The 25,895-nt window shown below is 39.0% G+C and overlaps 1 protein-coding gene across 1 annotated transcript in view; it reads right to left on the reverse strand.

Moving 5' to 3' along the window:
* Window positions 1-5,534: 5,534 nt before the first annotated feature.
* Window positions 5,535-25,895, reverse strand: part of TTC29 (tetratricopeptide repeat domain 29) — a 265,146-nt gene continuing 244,785 nt past the window's right edge. The window contains exon 12 of the mRNA XM_060095162.1: window positions 5,535-5,623. Coding sequence (XP_059951145.1) covers window positions 5,535-5,623 — 89 coding nt within the window. The remainder of the gene's footprint in view (window positions 5,624-25,895) is intronic.

Raw genomic sequence — 25,895 nt, forward strand, 5'->3', positions numbered from 1 at the left:
CTTATGAGTTTTATACTTCATTTTGTTAATGTGGTGTATTATATTGATAGACTGGCAGATGTTGTACCATCCTTGCATCCCTGGAATAAATTCCACTTGACCATGGTATATGATCCTTTTAATGTATTGTTGGATTTGGTTGACTAATATTTTGTTGAGGATTTAATACATTGTTCATCAGGAATGTTGGCCTGTAACTTTCCCTTATGTGATGTCCTTGTCTGATTTTGATATCAGGGTAATGGTGGCCTTGTAAAAAAGAGTTTAGCAGTGTTCCTTCCTCTTCTATTTTTGGTAGAGTTTGAGAAGGATTGATATTAATCCTTCTTCAAATGTTTGGTAGATTTCACCAGTGAAGCCATCCAGTCCTGGACTTTTGTTTGTTGGGAGCTTTTTGATTACTGAGTCAATCTCCTTACTAGTAATCAGTCTGTTCATATTTTCTATTTCTTCATGATTCAGTCTTGGTAGGTTGTATGTTTATAGTAATTTATCCATTTCTTCTATGTTGCTCAATTTGTTGCCATATAATTGTTCATAGTATTTTCTTATACTCTTTTGTATTCCTGTGGTATCAGTTTTAACATCTATTTTTCATTTCTGATTTTATTTATTTCAGTCCTCTCTCCTTTTTGTTGCTGAGTCTAGCTAAAGCTTTGTATATTTTACCTTAAAAAAATAGATCTTAGTTTGTTCATCTTTTCTATTGTCTCCTTAGTCTCTCTTTTATTTCTGTTCCAATATTTTAAAATTTCCTTCCTTGTACTAACTTTGGGCTTCATTTGTTCTTATTTTTCTAGTTCCTTGAGGTGCAAAGTTAGGTTTTTTATTTGAGATAATTCTTTCTGTAATGTAAGCATTCATCACTATGAACAGCTCTATTAGTACACCTTTTGTTGCATCCCATAAGTTTTGGTATATTGTATTTCCATTTTCATTTGTCTCAAGATTTTTTTTTCTTTGACCCATTGGTCATATTGTTTATGACCCAGTAACATGTTGTTTAATCTCCATATGTTTGTGATTTTTTTTCACTTTTCTTCTTGTAATTAATTTCTAATTTATTAAGACTTGTTTTATGACCTATTATATTCTGTGTGTGCTTGAAAAAAACATATATTCTGTTGGTTTTGGATTAAATGTTCTAGATATGTCTGTTAAGTCCATTTGATCTAATGTGTCATTTAAGGCCAATGTGTCCGTGTTGATTTTCTGTCTGGATGATCTGTCTTTGATGAAAGTGAGGTATTAAAGTCCCCTACTATTATTGTATGCTGTCTATTTCTCCCTTTAGGTCTGTTAATGTTTGCTTTGTATATTTAGATGCTCCTATGTTGGGTGCATAAATATTTACCAATGTTATATCCTCTTGTTGGATTGAACTCTTTATAATTATATTATTGTCCTTGTCTCTTATTACAGTCTTTTGACTTAAAGTTTATTTTGACTGATATAAATATAGTTACTCCAGCTTTCTTTTGATTTCCATTTACATGGAATATCTTTTTCCATCCCTTTACTTTCAGTCCCATTTGTCCTTAAAGCTGAAGAGAATCTCTTGCAGGCATTATCTCTCTCTCTCTCTCTCTCTCTCTCTCTCTCTCTATATATATATATATATATATATATATATATATATATATATATATATATATAGGCTCACATAAAACCTCTTACATTTATATCAGTCTATTTTAAGCTATTAACAACTTAAATTCAAAGGCTATGCTCTGTCCTTTTCCCAGTAAGTTATCTTTCTCTTTTTCTTCTCCTTTTCTCTTTCTTCTTCCTCTTATCTTCTTTATTAATTTTTTAAAAATAAATTATTTGTGTTTTATGATAATTAATTTTTTTGTCATTTTAAATTCTCCTGCTCTGTCGTTGGTATTTTAACTTCGTTTAGTTAACTTTTTACCATATTAATATTTTTAATGTAGTCACATATGCTGTATTCATTGTTCATTCTGTACCTGACTTTGATATTTGAATTAGGAAGGCATTCCCCAACCCAAGGTTAGAAACACAGTCCTCTCTGTTTGATCCTGGTTTATTTCTAATTCTATCTGATTAGATGATGTGAGATAGGGAACACAGCCTAGATTTTGTTCCTTTACAGATAACCAATGGTTTCAGAATGTTTATTATATATGCCACCCTTTTCCAATTGTTTTGAAATATCACCTTCATCATAAACTAAATTTATATATATAATTTTGGCTGTTTCTGAATTCCCTTTTCTATCCCATTGATCTATTTTCCTGTTCCTGACTAGCACCAAACTTTTAAATGACTGTTTCTAGCTAAACCAGGAAATTTCTGGAAAAAAGAGACCTGGTTATCACCAGAGAAGGTGTTAAAAGATAAACAGACATTAAAAAAAAGATTAAAACCCAATGTGAATCAGGCAGTAGTGCCAAACTGGAAATGGTTAGGAACACCACTGATAGGAGGTAAGGGCAAGACTTTTATAAAAGCAAGGAAATTATTTGATTAGCTATAGCTTAAGCAGTTGTCTTATTTGGGAAACGATAGTTGGCTGTTTGTCATTGATTGTCTTTAATTTTGATTTCTTAACCTTGAGACAATTACAGGCTTAGGTTTTACCTTATTTACATAGGCCACCAAGGCATTAAAACCACCTCAGTTGGGCCTCCCTGGTGGCGCAGTGGTTAAGAGTCCGCCTGCCGATGCAGGGGATACAGGTTCGTGCCCCGGTCTGGGAGGATCCCATATACCGCGGAGCGGCTGGGCCCGTGAGCCATGGCCGCTGGGTCTGCGCATCTGGAGCCTGTGCTCTGCAACGGGAGAGGCCACAACAGTGAGAGGCCCGCATACCGCAAAAAGAAAAAAAAAAAAAAAAAAAACCACCTCAGTCCAATGGCCTCCTTGTTTGTTAATTTAACAAAACGTGTTCTCAGAAAACCTCCTTAACCAATTTATTTCTCTGTCTCAATATTTTGCAAAGCTTGATGGAGACATCTGGGGTTTCCTTAAAGAGATAAACACACTTTAATTCTACTTCTTGGGCAGAACAAAACATAGAAGTCTGTGGGAATGGCAAAAAAAAATTCAGGAATCAGAGACGTTGTGGAAATTGGGTTTATTGATTCAATAAACAACAAACGATAATTCTTCTATTTTTCCACTTACCCCATCTACAGTTTTTTGTATTTTCACTGAATCATCACCTAGAGCAGGGTGTGGATGCATCACTATTATGTGAAAGCAGTATGACTCCAAACCGCAGTGTTCTAGGGTTTGTCCCCAAACTTTAATCATGACAAATTAAAAAGAACTAAAATTAAAGTGTATATTGACTAAGGTTAAGTGGGAGTAAAAGTCTTTATTTTGGGTAAAGGATTTCATTTATGGATTCCCCTAGACCTGCAAATCTCTAGAAATTATACACATAATTATTTCAGCTATGTCCTCTCATTTTGTAAGTCACATTAGGGGAGGGGCCTAAGACTGAAGGATTTTCATAGTCTTTTAAAATTGGTATGGATACATTATATACCATCAGCTAAAAGTATCGTAAAATATACTTTTACACAGTATAATGTTGTAGTAAGAAATATATATGTGGTCTTCCTCTCTGGTTTCTGGCACAGAACTCCTAATATTATACAATAAATTAATATTTGTTTTTTGTCCCTGCCACCTTCAACAGCTCTGGAGAGATGAATAAAGGTGAAAAGAGCATGTTTTGTCATTAATAACAAGACCTTTTCAACCACACCTTCGTTTATTTTAATAAAGTGACTTTTTGGAAAGCCCATAAAATGAGGGGCTAGTGGTCAGGGGAGTCAACCATGTGACTAGAGGGTTGAAACTTTCCACCCTATGTCCTGACCTCTGGGGAGAGCAAGGCTGGAGGTTGAGTTAATCACTAATTGTCAATGATTTAACCAATCATATCTAGGTAATAAAAACTCCATAAAAAACAACTGAAAGGATTTGGGGAGCATCTATATTGGTGAATGAACTGAGGTGCTCAGAGGGAGCTACACTCTGGGAGGGCATGGAAGATCTGTTCCCCTTACCCCATGCCTTGCCTTATACTTCTATTTTTCTGTTCATCTATATCTTTTATTATACTCTTAATAATAAACTGGCAAGTGTAAGTATCTTCTTCCCTGAGTTCTGTGAGTTGTTAGAGCAAATTATTGAAGCTGAGAAGGGGGTTGTGGGAATCCTCAGTTTGTAGCCAACTCAGCCAGAAATACAGGTGACAAGCTGGGACTTATAATTTGCATATGAAGTGGGGGACAGTCTTATGGACATGATTCCTTAATCTGTGGTCTGTGCCAACTCCTGGCAGTTAGTGTCAGATTTAATTTAAACTGTAAGACACCCAGTCAGTGTCTGCTGAGAACTGGAGTGGAAAAACTCACACATTTGGTGTCAGAAGTGGGGCAAATAGAGGAAACAGAGTTTTCCTTTACCTGGGTGAAGCAGACTGTTTTGAGCAGTACTTATCAGTATGATAGTCTCTATTTGTTACAATCCTTTTACAAATGTTGAAAAGTTTCCCAGGAATTTTAGTAAATCTTTTCCTACCTTTATTCAACATAGACTTCCTTAAGCTTAAAACAATATTCTCATTAGACACAACAAAATTTTGATTCTATAATAGCATTATTTCTATTGCTTCTCAGCCTTTAGGCTAAGATTAAGTGTAATAGCACTATTTCTGGTAGAATAATGGATAAGAGGAAAATTTTACAGTTTAGCTTATGGATAATTATTGATATTTCTAAGCATTTGGGATATATTTAATTTTCATGGATTTAGATGTTTTAGACTAAATTTGTAGTAGCAAATTATAATACAAAATCCAATGAAAATATAGTCATAGTTTTATTATAACTCTGTATTATTTGTAACATACTCATATTACAGGTATCGAAGACTGAAGTGATATGATAAATTACTTCTTGATTTGTTGTTGAGTCAAAAGTTGGTTTAAGTCTCATTTGTTTTGATTATCTGGAAATCTGAAATAAAATAAATTATAAAATTAAATTTTATATTGGACTAGAAAGCAAAAAAATAAACCTTGCTTTTAAGATATTGCAATTGGCCTTGAATAACATGGTTTTGAACTGTGGGAGTCCACTTACATGCAGACATTTTTCAATACTAAATACTACAGTACTATACAATCAGTGGCTGGTTGAATCTGCAAATGCAGAGCTGAGGATATGGAGAAAAATATGTAGACAGAGGACTGACTATAGGTTATATGAATATTTTTGACTGTGGGGAGAGTTGGCATCCCTGACCTCCATGTTGTTCAAGGGTCGATAGGATTTTGTATTCTGTAATTTTTAGACATAGCTTAAAAGATTAAAAGTACTTAACCTTATGTATTATTTACAAGTACCTCTATGATTTCTTTTTTTTTTTTTTTTTTTTTTTTAACCAGTGTTTCAGTATTAGCTTATCAAGTGTTGGAAGAAGTTACTTTTTCTGTGTTTGGAGAATTACATTATACTTAGTATCTTGCATAATGTGGATACTTAATAGAAAGTTTAACTTGATTTATCATACCCACTGAGGTCCTCTTCCAAAAACTCTGAGGTTTGATATACACTTTCAATTGTGGATCTTCTAGACCCTCCTAAAGAAAAAAAAGATGTATACATTTAATGGTTTATCACAAATAGAGTTTACAGTTCTTTTGAGTTTGAACGTGGGAATCTTTTTTCAGGGGTCTCTACCCTTATCACCTGTATGACAAAAGTTTATGTATAACTTGTATCACCAGTGCAGATTATATTGGTGAAAGATGGCCACAATGATATCTCCCACTCTACACGTTCCTCAAAAGTATGACCTTGCCACTTCCCCTTCAAGAGGTGGAATCCAATTCCCCTCCTCTTGAAACTGGGCTAGGCATAGTACTATTTTGTAATCAATAGAATGTGGAGGAACTGACTGCATGACGTCCAAACCTAGATAAGAAAAGGCTGTGCTGCTTCCACCTGGTTCGCTTAGGATGCTTGCTTTGGAGGAAGCCAGTCGCCATATTAGAAGTCTTACTACCCTGAGATTGCCATCCTGGTGAAGCCATGTACAGATGCTCCAGTTGACAGTCCCAGCTGAGCCCAGCCTTCTAGCCATCCTGCCAAAGCTCCACTCTGTGAGTAAAACTTTCTTGGATACTTCAGATCAACCCATCTGTCAGTTGAGTATTATCATTGGGTAACCTCAATGGATGTCTAGCCAAGCCAGGTTCGAATTCCTAATCCACAGAATTCTTGTGATATATGAAATGGCAAATGGAACTGCCACTGTTTGGGGATAAGATGACTTGTTAAAGCAAAACTCTGGAGGACAATTAATTTAGAGAGCAATATAAAGTATCCAAATAATCAAATAAGATATGGGAAATTTAGACATAAACAGAAATATTAATTTATTACTTAACTTTCATATCTGCCCTTCTACTTTTTTTAAAACAACTTTATTGAAGTGTAATTGCTTTACAATGGTGTATTAGTTTCTGCTTTATAACAAAGTAAATCAGCTGTACATATACATATATCCCCTTATCTCCTCCCTCTTGTATCTCCCTCCCACTCTCCCTATCCCACCCCTCTAGCTGGTCACAAAGCACTGAGCTGAACTCCCTGTGCTATGTGGCTGCTTCCCACTAGCTATCTATTTTACATTTGGTAGTATATATAAGTCCATGCCGCTCTCACACTTCGTCCCAGGTTACCCTTCCTCCTCCCCGTGTCTTCAAGTCCATTCTCTACAGCTGTATCTTTATTCCTGTCCTGCTCCTAGGTTCTTCAGGACCACTTTTGTTTTTTTAGATTCCATATATATGTGTTAACATTTGGTATTTGTTTTTCTCTTTCTGACTTACTGTATTCTGTATGACAGACTCTAAGTCCATCCACCTCATTACAAATAACTCAATTTCATTTCTTTTTATGGCTGAGTAATATTCCATTGTATATATGAGCCACATCTTCTTTATCCATTCATCTATCGATGGACATTGAGGTTGCTTCCATGTCCTGTCCTGTAAATATAGCTGCAATGACAATTTGGTACATGACCCTTTTTGAATTATGGTTTTCTCAGGGTATATGCCCAGTAGTAGGATTGCTGGGTCATAAGGTAGTTCTATTTTTAGTTTTCTAAGGAGCCTCCATAAAGTTCTCCATAGTGGCTGTATCAATTTACACTACCACCACGAGTGCAAGAGGGTTCCCTTTTCTCCACACCCTCTCCAGCATTTATTGTTTGTAGATTTTTTGAAGATGGCCATTCTGACCTGTGTGAGGTGATACCTCATTGTAGTTTTGATTTGCGTTTCTCTAATGATTAGTGATGTTAAGCAATCTTTCATGTGTTTGTTGGCAATCTGTATATCTTCTTTGGAGAAATGTCTATTTAGGTCTTCTGTCTATTTTTGGATTGGGTTGTTTGTTTTTTTTTGATATTGAGCTCCTGAGCTGCTTGTAAATTTTGGAGATTAATGTTTTGTCAGTTGCTTCATTTGAAAATATTTTCTCCCATTCTGAGGGTTGTCTTTTCGTCTCATTTATGGCTTCCTTTGCTGTGCAAAAGCTTTTGTTTCATTACATCCCATGTGTTTATTTTTGTTTTTATTTCCATTTCTCTAGGAGGTGGGTCAAAAAGGATCTTGCTGTGATTTATAGCACAGAGTGTTCTGCTTGTGTTTTCCTCTAAGAGTTTTCTACTGTCTGGCCTAACATTTAGGTCTTTAATCCATTATGAGTTTATTTTTGTGTATAGTGTTAGGGAGTGTTCAAATTTCATTCTTTTACATGTAGCTGTCCAGTTTTCCCAGCACCACTTATTGAAGACGCTGTCTTTTCTCCATTGTATATTCTTGCCTCCTTTATAAAAATAAGGTGACCATATATGCGTGGGTTTACCTCTGGGCTTTCTATCCTGTTCCATTGATCTACATTTCTATTTTTGTGCCAGGACCATACAGTCTTGATTACTGTAGTTTTGTAGTATAGTCTGAAGTCAGGGAGCCTCGTTCCTCCAGCTCCGTTTTTCTTTCTCAAGATTGGTTTGGCTATTGAGGGTCTTTTGTGTTTTCATACAAATTGTGAATTTTTCTGTTCTAGTTCTGTGGAAAATGCCTTTGGTAATTTGATAGGGATTGCATGGAATCTGTAGATTGCTTTGGGTAGAATAGTCATTTTCACAATGTTGATTCTTCCAATCCAAGAACATGGTATATCTCTCCATCTGTTTGTTTCATCTTTAATTTCTTTCAACAGTGTCTTATAGTTCTCTGCATAAAGGTCTTTTGTCTCCTTAGGTAGGTTTATTCCTAGTATTTTATTCTTTTTGTTACAATGGTAAATGGGAGTGTTTCCTTAATTTCTCTTTCAGATTTTTTATCATTAGTGTATAGGAATGCAAGAGATTTCTGTGCATTAATTTTGTATCCTGCTACTTTACCAAACTCATTGATTAGCTCTACTAATTTTTTGGTAGCAACTTCAGGAATCTCTACATATAGTATCATGTCATCTGCAAACAGTGACAGCTTACTTCTTTTCTGATTTGGATTCCTATTTTTTCTTTTTCTTCTCTGATTGCTGTGGCTAAAACTTCCAAAACTATGTTGAATAATAGTGGTGAGAGTGGGCAACCTTGTCTTGTTCCTGATCTTAGTGGAAATGGTTTCAGTTTTCCACCATTGAGAATGATGTTGGCTGTCGTTCTGTCATATATGGACCTTATTATGTTGAGGTAAGTTCCCTCTATGCCTACTTTCTGGAGGGTTTTTTTATCATAAATGGGTGTTGAATTTTGTCAAAAGCTTTCTCTGCATCTATTGAGATGATCATATGGTTTTTCTCATTCAGTTTGTTAATATTATGTGTCACATTGATTGATTTGCATATATTGAAGAATCCTTGCTTTCCTGGGATAAACCCCACTTGATCATGGTGTATGATCCTTGTAATGTGCTGTTGGATTCTCTTTGCTAGTATTTTGTTGAGGATTTTTGCACCTATGTTCATCACAGATATTGCCCTGCAGTTTTCTTTCTTTGTGACATCTTTGTCTGGTTTTGGTATCAGGGTGATGCTGGTCTTATAGAATGAGTTTGGGAGTGTTCCTCCATCGGCTCTATTTTGGAAGAGTTTGAGAAGGATACGTGTTATCTCTTCTCAAATGTTTGATAGAATTCGCCAGTGAGGCTGTCTGGTCCTTGGCATTTTGTTTTTGGAAGACTTTTTTTTTTTTTTTTTTTTTTTTTTCTTTTTGCGGTATGTGGGCCTCTCACTGTTGTGGCCTCTCCCGTTGCGGAGCACAGGCTCCGGATGCGCAGGCCCAGCGGCCATGGCTCACGGGCCCAGCCGCTCCGCGGCATATGGGATCCTCCCAGACCGGGGCACGAACCCGTATCCCCTGCATCGGCAGGCGGACTCTTAACCACTTGCGCCACCAGGGAGGCCCTGGAAGACTTTTAATCACAGTCTCAATTTCAGTGCTTCTGATTGGTCTTTTCATATTTTCTATTTCTTCCTGGTTCAGTCTTGGAAGGTTGTGCTTTTCTAAGAATTTGTCCATTTCTTCCAGGTTGTCCATTTTATTGACATAGAGTTGCTTGTAGTAATCTCTCATGATCCTTTGTATGTCTGTAGTGTCAGCTGTTACTTCTCCTTTTCGTTTCTAATTCTATTGATTTGAGCCTTCTCCCTTCTTTTCTTTATGAATCTGGCTAATGGTTTATCTATTTTGTTTATCTTCTCAGAGAAACAGCTTCTAGTTTTATTGTTCTTTGCTATTGTTTCCTTCATTTCTTTCTCATTTATTTCTGATCTGATCTGTATGATTTCTTTCCTTCTGCTAACTCTGGGTTTTTTTTTTTCTTCTTTCTCTAATTGCTTTAGCTGTAAGGTTAGGTTGTTTATTTGAGATATTTCTTGCTTCTTGAGGTAGGATTGTATTGCTATAAACTTCCCTCTTAGAACTGCTTTTGCTGCATCCAATAAGTTTTGTGTCATCGTGTTTTCATTGTCATTTGCTTTTAGGTCTTTTTGATTTCCTCTTTGATTTCTTCAGTAATCTCTTGATTATTAAGTAGTGTATGGTTTAGCCTCCATGTGTTTATATTTTTTCCAGATTTTTTCCTGTAATTGATATCTAGTCTCATAGCGTTGTCATCAGAAAAGGTACTTGATACAGTTTCAATTTTCTTAAATGTACCAAGGCTTGATTTGTGACCCAAGATATGATCTATCTTGGACAATGTTTCATGAGCACTTGAGAAGAAAGTGTACTCTGTTGTTTTTAAATGGAAAGTCTTCTAAATATCAATTAATTCCATCTTGTTTAATGTGTCATTTAAAGCTTGTGTTTCCTTATTTATTTTCATTTTGAATGATCTGTCCATTGGTGAAAGTGGGGTGTTAAGGTTCCCTACTATTATTGTGTTACTGTCTATTTCCCCTTTTATGCCTGTTAACATTTACCTTATGTATTCAGCTGCTCCTATGTTGGGTGCATAAATATTTACAATTGTTATATCTTCTTGTTGGATTGATCCCTTGATCATTATGTAATGTCCTTCATTATCTCTTGAAATAGTCTTTATTTTAAAGTCTATTTTGCCTGATACAAAAATTGCTCCTCCAGGTTTCTTTTGATTTCCATTTGCATGGAATATGTTTTTCCATCCCTTCACTTTCAGTCTGTTTGTGTCCCTAGGCCTGAAGTGGGTCACCTGTAGAGAGCATACATACAGGTCTTATTTTTGTATCCATTCAAGCCAGTCTATGTCTTTTGGTTGGAGGATTTAATCCATTTACATTTAAGGTAATTATCAATATGTGTGTCCCTATTACAAATTTTCTCAATTGTTTTCGGTTTGTTATTGTAGATCTTTTCCTTCTCTTGTGATTCCTGCCTAGAGAAGTTCCTTTAGCATTTGTCTTAAAGCTGGTTTGTGGCTGCTGAATTCTCTTAGCTTTTGCTTGTCTGTAAAAATTTTAATTTTTCTGTCAAATCTGAATGAGATCCTTGCTAGGTAGAGTAATCTTGGTTTTAGATTTTTCTCCTTCATCTCTTTAAATATATCCTTCCACTCCCTTCTGGCTTGCAGAGTTTCTGCTGAAAGATCAGCTGTTAACATATGGGGATTCCCTTATGTGTTATTTGTTGTTTTTCCCTTTCTGCTTTTAATATATGTTCTTTGCATTTAATTGTTTTTGTTCATTTGTTTGTTTTGGTACACGGGCCTCTCACTGTTGTGGCCTCTCCCATTGTGGAGCACAGGCTCCGGACGTGTAGGCTCAGTGGCCATGGCTCATGGGCCTAGCTGCTCCACGGCATGTGGGATCCTCCAAGACCGGGGCCCGAACCCGTGTCCCTTGCGTTGGCAGGCGGACTCTCAGCCACTGCGCCACCAGAGAAGCCCTGCATTTAATTTTTGATAGTTTGATCAATATATGTCTTGGCATGTTTCTCCTTGGATTTATCCTGTATTGGGACTCTTTGCGCTACCTGGACTTGATTGACTATTTCCTTTCCCATATTAAGGAACTTTTCAACTATAATCTCTTCAAATATTTTCTCAGTCCCTTTCTTTTTCTCTTCTTCTTCTGGGCCCCCTATAATGTGAATGTTGGTGCATTTAATGTTGTCCCAGAAGTCTCTGAGACTGTCCTCAATTCTTTTCATTCTTTTTTCTTTATTCTGCTCTGCAGTAGTTATTTCCAATATTTTATCTCCCAGGTCACGTGTCTGTTTTTCTGCCTCAGTTATTCTGCTATTGATTCCTTGTAGAGAAGTTTTAATTTCATTTATTCTGTTGTTCAACGTTGTTTGTTTGCTCTTTAGTTCTTCTAGGTCCTTGTTAAATGTTTCTTGTACTTTCTCCATTCTATTTCCAAGATTTTGGAGCACCTTTACCATCATTACTCTGAATTCTTTTTCAGGTAGACTGACTATTTACTCTTCATTTGTTTGGACTGGTAGATTTTTATCTTGCTCCTTCATGTGCTGTGTGTTTCTTTGTCTTCTCATTTTTCTCATCTTACTGTGTTTGGGGTCTCCTTTTTGCATGCTGCAGGTTTGTAGTTCCTGTTGTTTTCAGTGTCTATCCCCAGTGGCTAAGATTGGTTCAGTGGGTTGTGTAGGCATCCTGGTGGAGGGTACTAGTGCCTGTGTTCTGGTGGATGAGACAGGATCTTTTCTTTATGGTGGGTAGGATCACATCCATTGGTGTGTTTTGGGGTGTCTGTGAACTTATTATGATTTTAGGCAGTCTCTCTGCTAATGGGTGAGGTTGTGTTCTTGTCTTGCTAGTTTTTTGGCATAGGGTGTCTAGCCCTGGAGGGTGCTGGTCGTTGAGTGGAGCTGTGTCTTAGCATTGAGATGGAGATCTCTGGGAGCACTTTTGCCATTTGATGTTACAATAAGCTGGGAGGTCTCTGGTGGACCCATTTCCTGACCTCAGCTCTCCCACCTCAGAGGCACAGTCCTGACACTGGCTGGAGCACCAAGGCCCTGTCAGCCACACAGCTCAGAAGAAAAGGGAGAAAAAAAAGAAAGAAAGAAAAAATAAAATAAAGTTATTAAAATAAAAAAGAATTATTAAAAATTAAAAAAAAAGCAATTTAAAAAAGTAAAAAAAGAAAGAGAGAAAGAAGAAAGCAACTAAACCAAAAAACAAATCCAGCAATGATAACAAGCACTAAAAAGTATATTAAAAAAACAAAACAGAACTATCCAAAAAAAAAAAAGGACAGACAGAATCCTAGGACTAATGGTAATAGCAAAGTTATACAGACAAAATCATGCATGGAAGCACACACATACACACTCACAAAAAGAGAAAAAGGAAGAAAAAATATATAGCTCCCAAAGTCCACCACAATTTTGGGATGATTTGTTGTCTACTCAGGTACTCCACTAATGCAGGGTACATCAAGTTGATTGTGGAGATTTTATCTGCTGTTCCTGAGGCTGCTGGGAGAGATTTCCCTTTCTCTTCTTTGTTTGCACAGCTCCTGGGGTTCATCTTTGTATTTGGCCCTGCCTCTGCATGTAGGTCACCTGAGGGCATCTGTTCTTTGCTCAGACAAGACGGGGTTAAAGGAGCAGCTGATTAGGGGTCTCTGGCTCACTCAGGCTGGGGGGAGGGAGGGATATGGAACGAGGGGAGAGCCTGCTGTGGCAGAGGCCTGCATGACTTTGCAACAGCCTGAGGAATGGCGTGTGTTCTCCCGGGGCAGTTGTCCCTGGATCACGGGACCCTGGCAGTGGCAGGCTGCACAGGCTCCCGGGACGGGAGGTGTGGATAGTGACCTGTGCTTGCACACAGGGTTCTTGGTCGCTGCAGCAGCAGCCTTAGCATCCCATGCCCTTCTCTGGGGTCCACGCTGATACCCGTTGCTAGCGCCAGTCTCTAGAGCTTGTTTAGGTGGTGTTCTGAATCCCCTCTCCTCGTGCACCCTGCAACAATGGTCTCTTGCCTCTTAAGCAGTTCCAGACTTTTTCCCAGACTCCCTCCCAGCTAGCTGTGGCGCACTATCCCCTTTCAGGTTGTGTTCACGCAGCCAACCACAGTCCTCTCCCTGGGCTCCGAAGCCTGAGCCTCAGTTCCCAGCCTTCACCCCTCCGCCAGGTGAGCAGACAAGCCTCTCAGGCTGGCGAGTGCTGGTTGGTAACGATCCTCTGTGTGGGCATCTCTCCACTTTGCCCTCTGCACCCCTGTTGCTGCCCTCTCCTCTGTGGCTCTGAAGCTTCCCCCCTGCCACACCCCATCTCCACCAGTGGAGGGGCTTCCTAGTGTGTGGAAACTTTTCCTCCTTCACAGCTCTCTCCCAGTGGTGCAGGTCCCATCCTTATTCTTTTGTCTCTGTTTTTTCTTTTTTCTTTTGCCCTACCCAGGTACGTGGGGAGTTTCTTGCCTTTTGGGAAGTCTGAGGTCTTCTGCCAGCATTCAGTAGGTGTTCTGTAAGAGTTGTTCCACATGTAGATGTATTTCTGATGTATCTGTGTGGAGGAAGGTGATCTCCATGTCTTCCTATTCCGCCATCTTGAAGGTCTCCTACACTTCTATGTTTGACTTGCATGCACTTATCTAATAAGATGCTCTTTATCCTTTCTTATAACAGGCCTCAGTGTCCAGGTCCCTTTTCATTTCCTGCATTCTACTTTTCATAAAGTTCTGCATATTTCACATTTTGTCCTCGTGTCCCACCTACCACAGTTCCTGAAACATTTCCACTATATTCTCACTTTATTTTCTGAAATTCCTTGTACTTTCTTGCTTTGACAGAATCCTGGCTGTCCTCTGAGGATACTGCCAGCCCAGAAGCCCTTCTTTTTTTTCTTTTCATCAGTCCTCTTACCATTGTACTTGGAGATGGGCAGGTGTCCTCCTCCTTATTGTTCTCTTTCAGTGTATTTGCCCTCCCTTCTTCCCCTCCTAAAACTCACATCATCAGTTTATATAATCAACTATTGTTGTGATCCACCTGCAATTGGATCATTCTCAGTTCATTTCATCCTTGGCTCATTGTCAATTTCCCACTACTTTCTTAATTTAGCAATTTAAATGTACGTTTAGAAGATTCTTTCACCCTAGATCTCAATTCCTTGAGCTCTGTTCTTTTAGATCTTGTCCTTTACCTTATGGGAGCCATTAATTCCCATGCTCATTCTCAGACTTTTTCATTACCTGTAACTGCAAACCCCCCTCAAACTCAGTTTCCTGCATTCAACTAGTAGACTGCCAGCTTTTATGTTTTCTGGATCACTCCCTCTACTACCCCACCACTAGCAATCCTTCAACCCCACTGGGACTTCCAATTCTACCATCTTTTCATTGTTCCTCCCTATTTGGATTTCTTCTTTCCCTTCTTTGTACCATTTAAACTCCATGGTCATTCACCCTCTTACATATAGGCTGACTTCCTTACCCTTTTTTTCTCACTTTGTTATATTCACTTGACAAAACTATAATCCCAGTTAAATCCAACTCTCTGCCTATTCCTCTCCTGTGGTGTAAGGCTCTGTGTGGCTGGAAAAACATACAAGTGGGTCTCACTTTAAATTCATGGTCACCGACATTAGGGGGAACTCAATACTTTCAGGCCATCCTATTAAATGTTCCTATTCCATTCATTCTTCCACTCTCCTAGACGACTGATTTACTCTTTCTTCCATTTTCTCAAACCTCCAACTCTCTATATTCATTATCATTCTCAGCTGATGATTTATTTTCCAGTTTCATAGAGGAAATAAAACATAGTAGGAAAAAGCTTCCACAAGCTGTGTCAAGAGTTACTTACTTGTTTCTGTTCTATATGCTTCATGTCTCCCATACTCCCACCTAAGGTCAACCCCTCTAGGTCTTCACTAGATCTCATCCTCTCTTGCCTATACAAGACATGGCTCTAGTAATTCCTTCTGTCTTTCACTTATCAGTTTTTTTGCACTCTACTAAATCTTCCCCATCAGCATATACATATTTGGTTGAAGACACATGAGTACGTTCTCAACAATGAATGTTACATACTGCTTCTGGGTCTGAGCATTAGGCATTGGGCATTCATTTCTCCTTAAACTTTCCATTTTCCTCAATCTTGCACATGGAAATTTATGATTCAGTTTCAACCATGCAGACCATAACAACATCCAAGTCAGTGGTTCTCAACTGGGATGATTTTGCTCCACAGGGCAGATTTGGAAATATCTGGAGATATTTTTGTCATCAAAACTGGTCAGTGGAAGTGCTACTGGCATCTAGTGGGTAGAGACCAGGAACGCTGCTAAATATCCTACAATGCCCATGACAGCCATTCCCCACCCTTCTCTCCAACAAAAAAATCATCCAGCTCAAAATTTTAATAGTGCTATATTGAGAAACCCTGCCCTGGGGGATGGTGGAACAATAAGACAGAAGGTCATGGCCTCCTGAATGCCTGTGGGACTACCTTGTAAATGTAGACAGCTCACTTCAGGATTAAGGAAGAAACAAACTTCTATATTCTTTTTTTTATTTTTGCAGAATATATATTTTTTTTATTTTACAAATTTAATCAGTTATACATATACATATGTTCCCATATCCCCTCCCTTTTGCGTCTCCCTCCCACCCTCCCTATCCCACCCCTCCAGGCGGTCACAAAGAACCAAGCTGATCTCCCTGTGCTATGCGGCTGCTTCCCACTAGCTATCTACCTTACGTTTGGTAGTGTATATATGTCCATGCCGCTCTTTCACTTTGTCACAGCTTACACTTCCCCTTCCCCATATCCTCAAGTCCATGCTCTAGTAGGTCTGTGTCTTTATTCCTGTCTTACCCCTATGTTCTTGATGACATTTTTTTCTTAAATTCCATATATATGTGTCAGCATACAGTATTTGTCTTTCTCTTTCTGACTTACTTCACTCTGTATGACAGACTCTAGGTCCATCCACCTCATTACAAATAGCTCAATTTCATTTCTTTTTAAGGCTGAGTAATATTCCATTGTATATATGTGCCACATCTTCTTTATCCATTCATCCGATGATGGACACTTAGGTTGTTTCCATCTCCGGGCTATTGTAAATAGGGCTGCTATGAACATGTTGGTACATGTCTCTTTTTGAATTATGGTTTTCTCAGGGTATATGCCCAGTAGTGGGATTGCTGGGTCATATGGTAGTTCTATTTGTAGTTTTTTAAGGAACCTCCATACCGTTCTCCATAGTGGCTGTACCAATTCACATTCCCACCAGCAGTGCAAGAGTGTTCCCTTTTTTCCACACCCTCTCCAGCATTTATTGTTTCTAGATTTTTTGATGATGGCCATTCTGACTGGTGTGAGATGATATCTCATTGTAGTTTTGATTTGCATTTCTCTAATGAGTAAAGATGTTGAGCATCCTTTCATGTGTTTGTTGGCTGTCTGTATATCTTCTGTGGAGAAATGTCTATTTAGGTCTTCTGCCCATTTTTGGATTGGGTTGTTTGTTTTTTTGCTATTGAGCTGCATGAGCTGCTTATAAATTTTGGAGATTAATCCTTTGTCAGTTGCTTCATTTGCAAATATTTTCTCCCATTCTGAGGGTTGTCTTTTGGTCTTGTTTATGGTTTCCTTTGCTGTGCAAAAGCTTTGAAGTTTCATTAGGTCCCATGTGTTTATTTTTGTCTTTATTTCCATTTCTCTAGGAGGTGGGTCAAAAAGGATCTTGCTGTGATTTATGTCATAGAGTGTTCTGCCTATGTTTTCCTCTAAGAGTTTGATAGTGTCTGGCCTTACATTTAGGTCTTTAATCCATTTTGAGCTAATTTTTGTGTATGGTGTTAGGGAGTGATCTAATCTCATACTTTTACATGTCCCTGTCCAGTTTTCCCAGCACCACTTATTGAAGAGACTGTCCTTTCTCCACTGTACATTCCTGCCTCCTTTATCAAAGATAAGGTGACCATATGTCCGTGGGTTTATCTCTGGGCTTTCTATCCTGTTCCATTGATCTATCTTTCTGTTTTTGTGCCAGTACCATACTGTCTTGATTACTGTAGCTTTGTAGTATAGTCTGAAGTCAGGGAGCCTGATTCCTCCAGCTCCGTTTTTCGTTCTCAAGATTGCTTTGGCTATTCGGGGTCTTTTGTGTTTCCATACAAATTGTGAAATTTTTTGTTCTAGTTCTGTGAAAAATGCCATTGGTAGTTTGATAGGAATTGCATTGAATCTGTAGATTGCTTTGGGTAGTAGAGTCATTTTCACAATGTTGATTCTTCCAATCCAAGAACATGGCACATCTCTCCATCTATTTGTATCATCTTTAATTTCTTTCATCAGTGTCTTATAATTTTCTGCATACAGGTCTTTTGTCTCCTTAGGTAGGTTTATTCCTAGATATTTTATTCTTTTTGTTGCAATGGTAAATGGGAGTGTTTCCTTGATTTCACTTTCAGATTTTTCATCATTAGTATATAGGAATGCCAGAGATTTCTGTGCATTAATTTTGTATCCTGCAACTTTACCAAATTCATTGATTAGCTCTAGTAGTTTTCTGGTAGCATCTTTACGATTCTCTATGTATAGTATCATGTCATCTGCAAACAGTGACAGCTTTACTTCTTCTTTTCCCATTTGGATTCCTTTTATTTCCTTTTCTTCTCTGATTGCTGTGGCTAAAACTTCCAAAACTATGTTGATTAAGAGTGGTGAGAGTGGGCAACCTTGTCTTGTTCCTGATCTTAGTGGAAATTGTTTCAGTTTTTCACCATTGAGGACGATGCTGGCTGTGGGTTTGTCATATATGGCCTTTATTATGTTGAGGAAAGTTCCCTCTATGCCTACTTTCTGCAGGGTTTTTATCATAAATGGGTGTTGAATTTTGTCAAAAGCTTTCTCTGCATCTATTGAGATGATCATATGTTTTTTCTCCTTCAGTTTGTTAATATGGTGTATCACATTGATTGATTTGCGTATATTGAAGAATCCTTGCATTCCTGGAATAAACCCCACTTGATCATGGTGTATGATCCTTTTAATGTGCTGTTGGATTCTGTTTGCTAGTATTTTGTTGAGGATTTTTGCCTCTATGTTCATCAGTGATATTGGCCTGTAGTTTTCTTTCTTTGTGACATCCTTGTCTGGTTTTGGTATCAAGGTGATGGTGGCCTCGTAGAATGAGTTTGGGAGTGTTCCTCCCTCTGCTATATTTTGGAAGAGTTTGAGAAGGATAGGTGTTAGCTCTTCTCTAAATGCTTGATAGAATTCCCCTGTGAAGCCATCTGGTCCTGGGCTTTTGTTTGTTGGAAGATTTTTAATCACAGTCTCAATTTCAGTGCTTGTGATTGGTCTGTTCATATTTTCTATTTCTTCCTGATTCAGTCTTGGCAGGTTGTGCATTTCTAAGAATTTGTCCATTTCTTCCAGGTTGTCCATTTTATTGGCATAGAGTTGCTTATAGTAATCTCTCATGATCTTTTGTATTTCTGCAGTGTCAGTTGTTACTTCTCCTTTTTCATTTCTAATTCTATTGATTTGAGTCTTCTCCCTTTTTTTCTTGATGAGTCTGGCTAATGGTTTATCAATTTTGTTTATCTTCTCAAAGAACCAGCTTTTAGTTTTATTGATCTTTGCTATCGTTTCCTTCATTTCTTTTTCATTTATTTCTGATCTGATTTTTATGATTTCTTTCCTTCTGCTAACTTTGGGATGTTTTTGTTCTTCTTTCTCTAATTGCTTTAGGTGCAAGGTTAGGTTGTTTATTCGAGATATTTCCTGTTTCTTAAGGTGGGATTGTATTGCCATAAACTTCCCTCTTAGAACTGCTTTTGCTGCATCCCATAGGTTTTGGGTCATCGTGTCTCCATTGTCATTTGTTTCTAGGTATTTTTTAATTTCCTCTTTGATTTCTTCAGTGATCACTTCGTTATTAAGTAGTGTATTGTTTAGCCTCCATGTGTTTGTATGTTTTACAGCTCTTTTCCTGTAATTGATATCTAGTCTCATAGCATTGTGGTCGGAAAAGATACTTGATACAATTTCAATTTTCTTAAATTTACCAAGGCTTGATTTGTGACCCAAGATATGATCTATCCTGGAGAATGTTCCATGAGCACTTGAGAAAAATGTGTATTCTGTTGTTTTTGAATGGAATGTCCTATAAATATCAATTAAGTCCATCTTGTTTAATGTATCATTTAAAGCTTGTGTTTCCTTATTTATTTTCATTTTGGATGACCTGTCCATTGGTGAAAGTGGGGTGTTAAAGTCCCCTACTATGATTGTGTTACTGTCGATTTCTCCTTTTATGGCTGTTAATATTTCCCTTATGTATTGAGGTGCTCCTATGTTTGGTGCATAAATATTTACAATTGTTATATCTTCTTCTTGGATTGATCCCTTGATCATTATGTAGTTTCCTTCTTTGTCTCTTCTAGTAGTCTTTATTTTAAAGTCTATTCTGTCTGATATGAGAATTGCTACTCCAGCTTTCTTTTGGTTTCCATTTGCATGGAATATCTTTTTCCATCCCCTTACTTTCAGTCTGTATGTGTCTCTAGGTCTGAAGTGGGTCTCTTGTAGACAGCATATATATGGGTCTTGTTTTTGTATCCATTCAGCCAGTCTGTGTCTTTTGGTGGGAGCATTTAATCCATTTACATTTAAGGTAATTATTGATATGTATGTTCCTATTCCCATTTTCTTAATTGTTTTGGGTTCGTTATTGTAGTTCTTTTCCTTCTCTTGTGTTTCTTGCCTAGAGAAGTTCCTTTAGCATTTGTTGTAAAGCTGGTTTGGTGGTGCTGAACTCTCTCAGCTTTTGCTTGTCTGTAAAGGTTTTAATTTCTCCTTCACATCTGAATGAGATCCTTTCTGGGTAGAGTAATCTTGGTTGCAGGTTTTTCTCCTTCATCACTTTAAGTATGTCCTGCCACTCCCTTCTGGCTTGTAGAGTTTCTGCTGAGAGATCAGCTGTTATCCTGATGGGGATTCCCTTGTGTGTTATTTGTTGTTTTTGCCTTGCTGCTTTTAATATGATTTCTTTGTGTTTAATTTTTGACAGTTTGATTAATATGTGTCTTGGTGTATTTCTCCTTGGATTTATTCTGTATGGGACTCTCTGTGCCTCCTGGACTTGATTAACTATTTCCTTTCCCATATTAGGGAAGTTTTCAACTATAATCTCTTCAAATATTTTCTCAGTCCCTTTCTTTTTCTCTTCTTCTTCTGGAACCCCTATAATTCGAATGTTGGTGCGTTTAATGTTGTCCCAGAGGTCTCTGAGACTGTCCTCTGTTCTTTTCATTCTTTTTTCTTTATTTTGCTGTGCAGCAGTTATTTCCACTATTTTATCTTCCACCTCACTTATCCGTTCTTCTGCCTCAGTTATTCTGCTATTGATCCCATCTAGAGTATTTTTTATTTCATTTATTGTGTTTTTAATCGATGCTTGATTCATCTTTAGTTCTTCTAGGTCCTTGTTAACTGTTTCTTGCATTTTGTCTATTCTATTTCCAAGATTTTGGATCATCTTTACCATCATTATTCTGAATTCTTTTTCAGATAGACTGCCTATTACCTCTTCATTTGTTAGGTCTGGTGGGTTTTTATCTTGCTCCTTCTCCTGCTGTGTGTTTTTCTGTCTTCTCATTTTGCTTATGTTACTGTGTTTGGGGTCTCCTTTTTGCAGGCTGCAGGTTCGTAGTTCCCGTTGTTTTTGGTGTCTGTCCCCAGTGGCTAAGGTTGGTTTAGTGGGTTGTGTAGGCTTCTTGGTGGAGGGGACTACTGCCTGTGTTCTGGTGGATGAGGCTGGATCTTGTCTTTCTGCTGGGCAGGTCCACGTCTGGTGGTGTGTTTTGGGGTGTTTGTGGACTTTTTATGATTTGAGGCAGCCTCTCTGCTAATGGGTGGCGTTGTGTCCCTGTCTTGCTAGTTGTTTGGCATAGGGTGTCCAGCACTGTAGCTTGCTGGTCGTTGAGTGAAGCTGGGTGCTGGTGTTGAGATGGAGATCTCTGGAAGATTTTCGCCGTTTGATATTATGTGGAGCTGGGAGGTCTCTTGTGGACCAGTGTCCTGAAGTTCGCTCTCCCACCTCAGAGGCACAGCACTGACTCCTGGCTCCTCAATTTGGGATGATTTGTTGTCTATTCATGTATTCCACAGATGCAGGGTACATGAAGTTGATTGTGGAGCTTTAATCCGCTGCTTCTGAGGCTGCTGGGAGAGGTCTCCCTTTCTCTTCTTTGTTCTCACAGCTCCTGGGTCTCAGCTTTGGATTTGGCCCCGCCTCTGCGTGTAGGTCGCCAGAGGGCGTCTGTTCTTCACTCAGACAGGACAGGGTTAAAGGAGCAGCCTCTTCGGGGACTCTGGCTCACTCAGGCCGGGCGGGAGGGAGGGGCACGGAGTGCGGGGTGAGCCTGCAGCGGCAGAGGTCGGCGTGACGTTGCACCAGCCCGAGGCGCGCCGTGCGTTCTCCCAGGGAAGCCGCCCCTGGATCCCGGGACCCCGGCAGTGGCAGGCTGCACAGGCTCCCGGAAGGGCGGTGTGGACAGTGACCTGCGCTCACAGACAGGCTTCTTGGCGGCGGCAGCAGCAGCCCCAGCGTCCCACGCCCGTCTCTGGGCTCCGTGCTTTCAGCCGCGACTCGCGCCCGTCTCTGGAGCTCCTTTACGCGGCGCTCTTAATCCCCTCTCCTCGCGCACCAGGAAACCAAGAGGGAAGAAAAAGTCTCCTGCCTCTTCGGCAGCTCCAGAGTTTTCCCGGACTCCCTGCCGGCTAGCTGTGGCACATCAGCCCCCTTCAGGCTGAGTTCTCGCCGCCAGCCCCAGTCCTCTCCCTGCGCTCTGACCGAAGCCCGAGCCTCAGCTCCAGCGCCGCCTGCCCCGGCGGGCGAGCAGACAAGCCTCTCGGGCTGGTGAGTGCCGCTCGGCACCGCTCCTCCGTGCGGGAATCTCTCTGCTTTGCCCTACCCAGGTATGTGGGGAGTTTCTTGCCTTTTGGGAGGTCTGGGGTCTTCTGCCAGCGTTCAGTAGGTGTTCTGTAGGAGTTGTTCCACGTGTAGCTGTATTTCTGGTGTATCTGTGGGGAGGAAGGTGATCTCTGCGTCTTACTCTTCCGCCATCTTACCCGGAAGTCCCAAACTTCTATATTCTTAAGCTACTGTACTTTTGGGTCTCTTTGTAATAGTAGCTTAGCCTTTACTTTAACTAATATATTCCATCACCTTTTGAAGTAAAGAACTACACTGGGCTTCTCAGTTTAATATTTTGATCGCACCACAATACAGAGAACCATCCTGACATCCTAATGCCTGCTTTATACTATCTAATGTCTTAAACTCAACGTTCCCTTTGGTTTGGCAGGATGTAACAATATTTTTTAAATTGGAGAAATTGTTCTTGATTTTCCAAGTTTGAAATTATGCCTGGTTGGTCTCAAATAACTGTTTAGCATTCATTCCCCAGATGCTCAGCAAAGGTGATTTTTATTGTGGAATAGTTTTCAAGTAGATTCTCTGAGAAGAATAGCTACATCTGCAGTTACTTTTTTACTCAACTTGGGCCACAATAGCTAGTTTAAAAAAAGGACATTCACACTTGCTGTGTTAGGAAGCCTTAGCAAAGGTTAATTTATACAGAGGAACATTTGAAGTTATCATTCAGGTTTTCTGAGACTTCTGTTCATTTGCAACAAGGTGAGCATCATGGGATTGTTGACTCTTGGTTCCATCTTGGAAAAGCAGTCATTTTGATTCCTAACCTAGGTTTCCTGTTGTGGGTCTGTTCTTCGGATATGATTTAGAATGTTTGATCTGTAGATCTTCAAGGAAGCTGGAAGATTAGGACCCATATCACTCCAGCAAGGGAGACCAGAACCAGTGCAAAGCTGAGAGTTTGGTATTTGCTTACACTGCCTACCATTTCAATAGAAATAAGCACTTCCCTGTTGCTGATAGTAAAGACTCTCAAAGGGTAGATTCCCTCAAGTGGGCAACAAAAGGATCTCATTTTACCACATTTTAGCCCACCTTGTACCAAAGAGCAATAGAATAAGTCAACGATGCTGAATTGCAATAAACCTACAATCCCATTCCTTTACTTGAAAACAATGGCATATAATTTTCATATAATACAGTACTACATATAAATGAGATTTAAAAAATGTTATCTGTAGGGGAGTATAAATTGAAATGGGAGAGATGTTACCTGGTAGTTTTGTGACTGAAAAGGTGAATGAATTTTTATCATTTCATCATGCAAAACATTTTTAGTGGCCTTACTAGAAAAAGGTAAATAATAACTCATACATAAAGGTTGTGTCAGACTTTATAGACTAGACCCCTGGTAATGGATTCAACCTTTCCACAACAAATCAGAAGTATTGTTGTATGCTCACATGAATATACAGCAGTCATTACCTTAAATTTAAAACTCACTATAAGCAGCAAACATGTAGAGCAGGATATGAAGGATGTATTGTATCAGTGTGGTCTGCAGAGAATTTCTTCAAAAGGTTTTTGCTTTGTTGAAATATGTGTTGCAGTTCAAAGCTAAAGGGATTACTTCTGAATAGTCATCATAGGGTTGATTACGTTTGTATATTATATTTAGCTGGACCCTGCAGGCTATCATTAGGTCTGCCAGTCCTGCTATTGTCAAAAAGTTGATCACCTAATGTTAAGAGACTGTGCTTTCTGTTGACCTTATCAAAATGTCTCAAAAGGCTTTGTTAACAAATAAAATTCAGGTTGTGTTTCATGAAAATGATTAAGAATAAATACCATGTATGAAAACTGCTAGTATATTATGGGTGATCTTAGCATTACACCATTATTAGTGAGGAGATTATTTTGCTTTAGTATTACAGCACAATTCAATTTTAGTAGAAACAGTTATTTTTCATGCTCATAGTAGACAGTCTTAGAGACTGATTTCCAAAAAAAGGACAGAAGTCGCTCTCCCTCTCCCATGTATTCAGATCACATAAAATTAACACCATGGAAGTAAGCCCAGTATATCAATATTAATACAGTGCTATATCTACAATGGCCTATTACAATGTGGTTTTAGAAGGTAACTGTACTACGGCGAACAGAGTATATACACTGAAAATTTGTCATTCATATTTGATAATCAGAAAATCACTTTAAATAAATAAATTAAAATTTAACTGCTTATTTTCTAGACAGTGTTATGTAGTTTCATTCATTTAATCACAACAGTTGGAAAATTTTAAAGAAACGAGTTGAATATATATTCTTATAAGTCCCGAGACCAATTGCTAATATAAGACATATTTTGATAACCTTGACTTTTAACCTATGTCATTAGGAATTAATGACAAAGTAACAAAATGTAAGTATATTTTTGATAAGGATATTGACAGGGATGGTTTTATTATTTAAAATAGCCTGTATAAAATTTTCACTAGAATCACAAAAGCTGTTCTTTGGGAACAAAGATGATTTTGAAGCTATCTCAATTGAACAGCTCGTCTTTGAATTATGTTCCCAGAAGTAGGATTGGCACAGACTCCCGTGTCATTTTTGGCATGGTCCTCCTTGTAACTGATGGTGTGTAAAATGGCTGGTCAGGGATATAGCCTGTGAGCCTGGAGCACAGCCAGATACACATTATGGCCTCATTGGCACTGTTCTCTCATCAACTGAACTTTTTAGCAAGTGGAAGTTTCCTAATATTTCTTGTACTTGCTTGCCTTTAGCCATCCCACTTGTTACTCACAATAGAGAAAGCCTTGGGTATCAGTCAGGAGGAAGCAGATGGCACATTCAACTGGGATTTTGAAGAGATGTTAATGAAGGGGCTATTAAGAGATGAGGGCAGGGCTAGAAAGACAAGAGATCCTGAGGCACCCAGTGACTCCCAGTGGAGGGATGCTATGCCATTATCTTCCCCAGGCTGAAGGTAAAGGGGGACAGGATGGCGTTATTGGACCCTAAGTGAGGGATGGAAGTTTAGAATAGTGCTCACGCTACTGAACCTAGAAGCAGCGGTTGTAGGGTCACAGCTGTCAGAACTGAGCTGAAGTCAGGGCCTAGGGAATAATTCCTGACCTTTCCACCTCCTAACCTCCGATCCCCTACTGATGACTCCCTTTAGATAAATCCAAACCAGGAAGACAGCAGACAAGTTAACCTGTGAGATGCAGTCTGAAATCAGTCTCCTGGGACACAAAGTGGGAGAATGGATCTTGTGTGTGTGTGTGTGTGTGTGTGTGTGTGTGTGTGTCAAATTGCATATAATAATCACAAAGTGCAAATGTCACCAGTTTGGTCATGTGAAGCATGGTTTAAGTGTCAACATACTTGGGCCTCCCTGGTGGCGCAGTGGTTGAGAGTCCGCCTGCCGATGCAGGGGATGCGGGTTCGTGCCCCGGTCTGGGAGGATCCCATATGCCGCG

This window comes from Mesoplodon densirostris, chromosome 1, assembly GCF_025265405.1.
Source record: "Mesoplodon densirostris isolate mMesDen1 chromosome 1, mMesDen1 primary haplotype, whole genome shotgun sequence".
Taxonomy (NCBI): Eukaryota; Metazoa; Chordata; class Mammalia; order Artiodactyla; family Ziphiidae; genus Mesoplodon; species Mesoplodon densirostris.